Raw genomic sequence first — 8,909 nt, 5'->3', positions numbered from 1 at the left:
AAAACTCTAAGTCCTGGTAAAAATTTTAAATTTGTTGTAGCATCTGAGTGGAGGGACATCTATGTGTCCATTGTCAACTTCCTACAACTGTATTTCTCAAAGCAGGGACTGTGGGATGCTGAATCACAAATACCCAGGATGATTGATAAAAAACAAATAGGATTTTATTTATGAACTATATCATAGAAATTTTTGCATATGATTATTTTAGAGTCAACCTGAGCAGTCTGTATTCTTAATAGGCTTCAAATATTCTAAATTTTGAGAACTATCATTCTGGAAAGTTGAGACATGATTATTAATCATATTCGTGGATGGAGAAAATGTGATAATCTTTAGGAAGTGAGATAGTTGAATGCAGAACTGGCTAACTCAAAACTGAACAACAACCCACCCTCTGCCATACACGCACACATGCAGACACATATACACCCTTGACTTGACTTAATCCACAGGGAACTTTGTTTAATTACCTACCTGATGGAATTGTCCTATCTTCTGGAACTGTTTACTGACTTTCTAAATTCTATAGCTTTGGCTAATTATCTATTTTGTACTTCTGTCATAGTACTTGTCACATTGATATAGCATAGTGTAATGTAACTAAATATAGTGGCCAAGAATGTAAATCCAGTGGCAAACTTCCTAAATTCAATCTTGGCTTCACTTTTCACCATTTCTGTGACCATGAAAAAGACAACTAATTTTTCTATTCCTCAGTTTCCTTAAAGTGAAGATATTAATCCTTGTAAAATGAGGTTATTAACGGTACAAACTTTGTCTAGTTTGCATGAGAATTTAATAGGTTAACTTATGTAAAGAATTCAGAAGGAACTATGAGAATGTAAGCCCTATATAAGCATTAGATGTTATTATACTGAAAAAAAAATGTTGTATGTCTAAATCAACTGTATCAAACTATTGGAACAAAATGTTTCCACCCTGTTATTAATGTTCATGTATTATAATGCCCATTCTTTTGCATGCCCTTATTCACTATATGTTGGGGAGAAGCTGCAATAGATTTGAAAATTTGCTAAGAATAAACTGAGTAATTTTAATTAAGACTTCTTCTCCACCACCACCACCACCCACACACTTCCTGGTAATGAGACTTTCTATAGATGTTACATGTTCTCTGATGTTCCTCCATGTTGTGAGTCTTCTTGTTTTGATTAGAAATATATGCCTAACTCTGAGGTTTAGTTAGAGTGTTCACCGGCTCTTGAGCAAAACCAAGTTCTCCAGAATAGTCTTCATCACTAAGAAAAATGATATTTTGAACTCACATCTGCCACACCTTTTCTTACCTCAGTCTTTTTGGGAATCACATGGGAAATAAGGATATATTTATTGTGTGCACCTCTGAGACTTTGAAACTGATTATAAACCTTGCCTTAGACATCTCTGTAGCCCCCACAAATTCTTATCAATAATTAGATATTGTCTAGATTTAAACTGAGGGTAGTTATGGAGGATAAAATGAGCAGCAGCAACAATTTCGACATATGAGCCTTTTTTCACCCGAGATTCCCATTCAGTGAGATTTGGTTATATATGAAATCATTCTGAGATTATAGGAAAATTATGGCTTTAGAGCTAGAAATACTTTGACTCAGCTTCTCTACTCATTATCTCATTGAATATGAGTTTGTTGAGCTATTTATCATATGGTTATTTATGATGATTAACTCTAAAAATATTGTAAGAGTTAAGTGATTATGTATACAAAACAGAATACAGAGCTTGGAACCTCGTAAATCTTTAACAAATGTTGATTCTTTTCACATTTTAGCTTGGGGGGTGGTGAAGTACATGTCTAAAATATATTTTAGAGGTCAACTAATTTCTCTCTGCCTTAATTTGCACAGCTGCAGCTCAATTTTAGCTGGATCTAAAAATCACCTAGGAGACTTTAAAATATAGATGTCTGAACACTACTCCCATTATAGTTTTGCCTTCTCCAGAATTTCATTGAAATAAAATCATAGTTTGTAGTCTTTTATCTGTTAGTCCAATGCTTGTGATATTTATCCGTGTGAAATACAGAACACCAAATGAAGCAATAGGATTTAATGACAAGGAAAAAAATAATTAGCTACAAAATCATAATTTGGCCAACAAAAGACTTCTTTAAAGTAATAACAGATTCCAGAAGACTGTAGGAAAATGACTTCAAAAGGCAAAGAAAATGTAACAACTGGAGAATGAAATTGTATAGCTAGAAAAATATCATACAAGAATGAGGATAAAAAAAAATCTTTAGATGAACAATTAGAGAAATTAGCACTAATAGACTCACTAAGAAAGTATTTTTGCACATTTTCCCAATGTACTTGAGAAACAAGGTCATTTAGTCAAGAAGAAAAGACTAGGGTGAACAAAGAAATTTTTAAATCTGGTAGTAAGTCTTAAATGGTAAACCAAAGATATGTGATTATATATTGGGTCAATTTAAATATCTCTTGTTTTTAGCTTTGGATGATTTTCCATAGTTTTTGTTTGTTTTGTTTTGTTTAATATTTTGATAAAGAGTTTTACTTGGTAATATAGCTGCCTGAACATAATGATTATTAAAACATAGAATATATCTTTGAATGAGTTATTTCTTACAGAAAAATGTTAGCCGTCTGACCATTAAGAGAGGATCTTGATGAAGACACACATTTAAAGACAAATGATATAACATTTGTTCAGATACCAGTCAGCAACAAAAAGGATTTAATTCAAAGGCTTTGAAAAACTGAAAAATTTAAGGAACCTGTCCCATATTTTCTTGGTCCTTACCCCATAGATAATAGGGTTCACCATGGGTGGGACCAGAAGGTAGATGTTAGCCACAAATATGTGGACATGGGGAGCCACATAGCGCCCAAACCTGTGGGTGAGAAAAGAGAAGAAGGCTGGAGTATAGGATACCAAGATGATACAGACATGGGAGCCACAGGTGCCCAAGGTCTTGAGTCGGGCATCTTTGGATGGGAGGTGGAAGACAGTATGCAGTATGAGGACATAAGAACAAATGATTAATATGAAGTCCACTCCTCCTGTAAGGAAGGCAACAATGAGGCTGTAGGCTCTGCGAATTTTTGTCTCAGCACAGGCAATCTTGATGAGGGCCATGAACTCACAGTAGGTGTGTGAAATGACATTGGTTCTGCAGTAGGGAAGCCAACGTAGCAGAAAAGGGTGAGGACTGAGCAGTACTGTGCCCCGGAGTATGATAGCTAGACCCATCCCCCCAATTACAGAATGTGTTAGAATAGCTGAATGTCTTAATGGATTACAAATGGCTACATAACGGTCAAAAGCCATGGCCAGGAAGAATCCAGACTCCATGGTGGAGCAAGAGTGAATCAGGAAAACTTGAGTGAGGCAGGCTTCAATGCAAATCTCTCTATCATGAAACCAGAAGAGACTGAGAAGTTTAGGTACAGCTGTAGTACACACAATAAGGTCAGCTACAGCCAGCATGCAGAGGAAGAGGTACATTGGCTCATGGAGGCTGGGGTCTGTCTTGATGATAAACAGAAGAGAGAAGTTTCCTAGTAAAGCCAAAAGGTAGGCCACACAAAAGGGGATGGAAATCCAGATGTGGGCAGCCTCCAAACCAGGAATGCCAATGAGAATGAAGGTTGATGGATGGACATTTGTCTTATTGTGTGCTGACATAACAAGCATCAGATGTTTTAGCTTTCTTTTCATGAATTTTTCTCTAAAGCAAACAAATAATAATTTTAATATTTTGAAATCTGTGGTGAGTTAAGTAAACTAAAATGCAGAGATTGCAGGTCATAAAGTAATTACAATGTCCTTAAATATGTATATAGGAATTGTTTCATCATCTAAGTGTCAGATATTATTTCAGGGTTATAATTTGTAAAGTGGCTTATCTAAAGATGCTAAATGAAGGAAAATAGCTAGTCATCAGATATCAGAGTTAAATATATGAAAATCAAAAATCTTCCATATATTGAGAGGAAAAATGATACCAAATGAAAGCTGAAGAATGTATATGAGTAATGGATTTGGACAACTTAGTAATAAAAGTGCAATTATAGGACACTAAATAGAGTGAGACAGAAGAAATAATAGGAGGTTTTGAGTAGAGAATATTCTTTTCTAATAAGATTTTAGTCATAATAATTTTGGGACTTACACACTTACAGGGTATAGCTTTGAGACTGAAATACCAAAATCTGGAGAATGTGCCAATTACTGGGATTCCCATTAACATGGGATTCATTCAAGATGACCAGAGTGGACCTGAGGACAGTGTGTCAGGAAATAAACAGCTCGTTGTATTGGTCACAATTCTCTATTAGCCTGGAATTTGTGTTTACTCCTGACCTTAGCAGCAAGAATTATAACAATATAATTATAATACATATTCTGAGCTTCCTTCACTTTCTTACATGTACCAATTAGTCAACTTTATGAAATGCTATTAAGTTCACTCTATAAGCAGTCTACTGCATTCAAGCTTTCCTTCATAATCCCTCCTTTGCTCTGCATACTTCTCCTTCATTGGCTGATCTCTACCCCAATTCCCAAACTATGATTTGCAAATTATATTTGTTCCATATCTTAAGATTATTAGAACAACATTTTGAAAGTGAAGGGGAGCAGAATATGCTACCCCCAAATATGCCACTCTGGCGTGTTGATTATTTTGAATTAAAATTATTTGAGAAATAGCCAGTACAATAAGGACACTCTGACCCTCCTTTATCCCATGAAAGCATAAAATAAATCCATGTATACATACCCTCCTTGTACCAGGAAGATAGAAAGAATCATTATCACCAGAAATAGGGTATTCAGGGACAAGAAATCTACATAAACAAAACTTGTTACTTCTTTACTAATTTACTACCCAAAGTCCAGGTCCCCTTGTCTTGTCAATTCTTCACAAATTTATTTTTTCCTTTTCTAAAAAGAAATAGCTTCTTGCTTTGGTGACTTCTTTGAGTCTCATATTTTTATGAGTCTCTGTACATACAAAATTAAATTTGTCTTTTGTTAATCTCTTATATTGATATAATTATATAACTGCTAAAGAATGTAGAAGGAAAGAAGGAAAAAATTTTTCATCCCTACAAAAGTTGTACTCCTTTCTTAATAGACAGTTTGTTTTTCCTTTTTTTCTTATTAGGAACACATTTGACACCGTTCCTGAGACACTCTTTTTACTTTATGAGTAAAGTCAAGATTTATGGAGTCTCTGTGATCAATTAAAAAAAAAAATCTAAACTAGTGTCCATTGAAATGGGGACTGGACACCAATATTGAATTAAAATAATGACACACATTTTTATCTCTCAGTCTGTTGTGGAATTTTCAGACTCAAAGTTTTTGCTTACTTTGGCCTTTGGCCTTTAAGTTTGCTAGGAATGGATGTTCTCTTTTGACCCATGGAAACATGGGTCACGGAGCTTTGTAAAGTTTAAATAATGGCATTTCTGTGTGAATTCTGGTATAAATTGGGACACAAAGGATACAGGAAAACCAGATTATAGGTAAGTTATGTAATAATATAATAGACATTTTTAAATGCTTAATGTGATTCCGTTGTTTTCCTAAGAACGTTTTATGTATTAACTCATAAATTTTATCCCCATTTTAAGATGAGGGGAATTAAGTGACTTCTATAAGGTTAAACAGCTGGCAAGTGATGGACCTTGTTTCTAGTTCACACACTGATTCTAGAATTGTTATTATTAATTATAGCGATAAATTGCCCTAATGATGTAACAGTCTATTTGCATTTGTGCATATAAGAAAGAGGATAGGAATTATTCCGTATCAAACATTAGAAAAGACCAACATCATTGATTTGATTATGAATACTGATTAAAGCGCCCCCAGCCGCCACTTGCCGTCATTTTTAAGTCCATAAAAGAACTAGTCCAAATCTAGGCTTTCTTTTTGTAATTTACCCCCTTCCAATGTACTTACTCTTAAAAGATGAACTCTTACTTCCAAGTGAAAATTCACAGAGTGAAAATTCACAAAAGCTCTCTCAATCTTACCCTGTTCTACCATTAGGTTTATTTATATATACATCGAGCTAATGCATTTTTCATGCTTTCCCTTTTTTGTTGTGAAATGAATTTTTATATCCTTTTATCTACATATGTCATTCCATCAACATTCTCAAACTTTTTATGCACTTTAACCTTCACTGTCTCTATTTGCCTATCCCATTACATAACTTAAATATATTTACCAATAGAAAGTATGTGGACAAATTATGCAGAGAAAACATTCACACTGAAGTGAATGTAAATATTCAGTCACATACGATAGATCTTATTTTTACTTGCAATCGGGAAATTAAAATTTAAAATAAATATAATACAATTCATACATTATATTTTTAACCAACAGAATATCCAGAATGATTATAACAAGTGTTAGTGTGGTTTGGATTAAAAAGCAGCTGTTATGCACACTTGATTGGAGAAATTGATCCAAATTTTAGAAGAAAACTATGTAGTAAACATTATTATTAAAAAAAAAACACAAATTTTGGCAGAACAGTTTAACTACTTGTCATCTTAGGGAATGAATAATGTTCACATATACACATGGAAGTATATACAGTGATTCTCATTGTTAAACTGCCTGAAATACAATAAAAATGAAACATTTAATATGTCCACCAATAAAATAATAAGTTAAAATATATAGAATATTTATATTATGGAATGTTCATAAGCACTTAGAATAAATTATATTTATAAAAAGTGATATAGAAGGAATTCAAATGAAAAATAGAAATTTGATTTTTTCATTAACATTGAAACACATACAAAAATTAAACATTTGTGCATGTGCATATGTGTATGTGCTATAACATATAAATACATTTATACTGAGAAATTTATAAATACAGAAAACAATCTAAAAGGATACATACTCAATTTAGTAAAGGTCTAAAATATAGGATAAATGAGAAGAATATGGACAACATAATATAGCTATATCACTGTGGTTTGACTTTTTTAAATAGTGTCAATGTATTCTATATTTTCATGTGTTACCTGTATAGTTTAAGGTAAGTAAATAAATAAATGCAGAGTTAGAATTGTATTCATCAGAAAAAAATACAAACCAAGAAATTACAAATGAGATTTGGCCTTCTATGTTTTGTAAAATATTAGGAATTTTTCTAACCTCTTAAAATACTTTTTCTCTTATCTTTCTGTCTAGAGAACAGGTCACCTATTCAATTCATGAAGTTGATAGCTCATGTCTTTGTTTTTCATGATATTTCTTCACACACAAAACATCTTAGTAAATTGGTTAGAAATGAAATCTCTACTCACATATCAGCTTCTCTGAGTTTTTTTTTAAAGAAACTTTGAACTATCAATAACATCCTCCCCTCAGTGTCCCTGTGGTTTGTGCACTTGTCTTACTTGTCTTCTGTCTCTTGTCATATATTTTATATTTTTTCATCTCTTTTTCCTTTATTATACTGCAAATTCTTATTTGGCATAGGACATATATTTTCATATTTTATCTTATTCCAATGAATTAATGAAGACAAAAAGAAAAAGAATTACTATTATTCTTCTTCTGGTAAATAATTTCAACATAAATGTAAGACAATCAGAGGAATCGCTATAGATTTATTATAGTCCACATTGTCCTTAAACACTGTGGTATATTAACAGTTTCCTGATTACAACATTAAATCTCTCAGACATACTCAGGGATGAATCTTCAACAAAATTGAATTCTATCTGCATTTTTTTCTTATCTGATTACGGGATGCAGAAAAAGAGAGAACAGAGGAAAAGAAACTCATATTTGCTTTTGAGAATAAAATAAGTAAACTATAATGTCTTCTAGAAAATTCTACATCCCTATTCATCCCTTAACAAAAGTAAAACAAATCTACTTGAATTGGCTTATATTAAGGTACTATATTATTTACGATGCAGACATTATCCCAGTTAATCATAAAGGAAGTTTTTGGACAGATAATTATACTTATAACATAGATTAAAAATAAGCTCAGAATGTTCACTTAAATTTCCTAAAGCTATTCTACTATGAACTCAAGGAGATGGAATTCAAACCCAAGTATAATCATAATGTTTATAATCTTTACATTAATCTTTACATTAGGAGATGAGCACCTCATAAAATTTTCTAAATGTCAAACAACATAATGCATGTAAGACTGCTTTGAGCGGCATGAAACATTGCTCAAATATCATAGATTTGCTCAGAAGATAGGATTGATACATCTATACTCCTATTTTTTTCTTCATCAGCCTTCCTCTGATGTACTAAACCAAACAGAGAAACTTATGTACAGATTTATTCTCAAGCAGTTACAGCCTAATCTCAACCCATAACAGTGCAAACAGCAGCAGTCCATTCAGGGGCCACCAACCCAAATGAGTTCAGTTGCCCCAAGAAATTCTACACATGCCTGTTTTTCAGAGCCTGTTTGCTCTAGGTAGAGCCTTGAAACCTTCTGTTTGGCTATTGTCCGCCTAGCCCCCGACACAGATGAGACTGACCACACTTTTACCTTGCTGGGGTTCTATGGGGATCAGGATTTACACCTACCCGGTCTGAGAAAACCTTTAGTTCTCTCAAGGCTTATAGCTTTTCCAAATGAGCTCAGCTATAGACATGTTTCCTAATTTTTGAGGCTCCCATGGGCAGGGAGTGGAGAAGGCCTCTTGATGGTGTCAAGGAAAAAGACCATTGGGAGTTAAAGATTTTAATTCAAAACTCAGGTCCCAAGCCTTTAGGGGTAACACCTTAATCACAAGAGAATCCAAGAAGGGTGGAGGGAGGGAAGGTGAGTCTTTATCGATTGTCTCTGGAGCCTACCTCTCAGAATCATTTGCTCTTAAATATATCATATGTATGTATCAAAAAAA

General features: G+C 33.4%; 1 protein-coding gene across 1 annotated transcript; it reads right to left on the bottom strand.

Annotated features, from left to right (window-relative positions):
• Positions 1-2,721: 2,721 nt before the first annotated feature.
• Positions 2,722-3,705, bottom strand: LOC105306230 (olfactory receptor 52D1-like). The gene has a single exon (XM_011381136.1). The coding sequence runs from the start codon at positions 3,703-3,705 to the stop codon at positions 2,722-2,724; it is 984 nt and encodes a 327-aa protein (XP_011379438.1).
• Positions 3,706-8,909: the final 5,204 nt, after the last annotated feature.

Source organism: Pteropus vampyrus, unplaced genomic scaffold, assembly GCF_000151845.1.
Source record: "Pteropus vampyrus isolate Shadow unplaced genomic scaffold, Pvam_2.0 Scaffold431, whole genome shotgun sequence".
NCBI classification, from domain to species: domain Eukaryota; kingdom Metazoa; phylum Chordata; class Mammalia; order Chiroptera; family Pteropodidae; genus Pteropus; species Pteropus vampyrus.
Note: the sequence above shows the minus strand (reverse complement) of the source record. Positions and strands in the feature narration are given on the sequence as shown.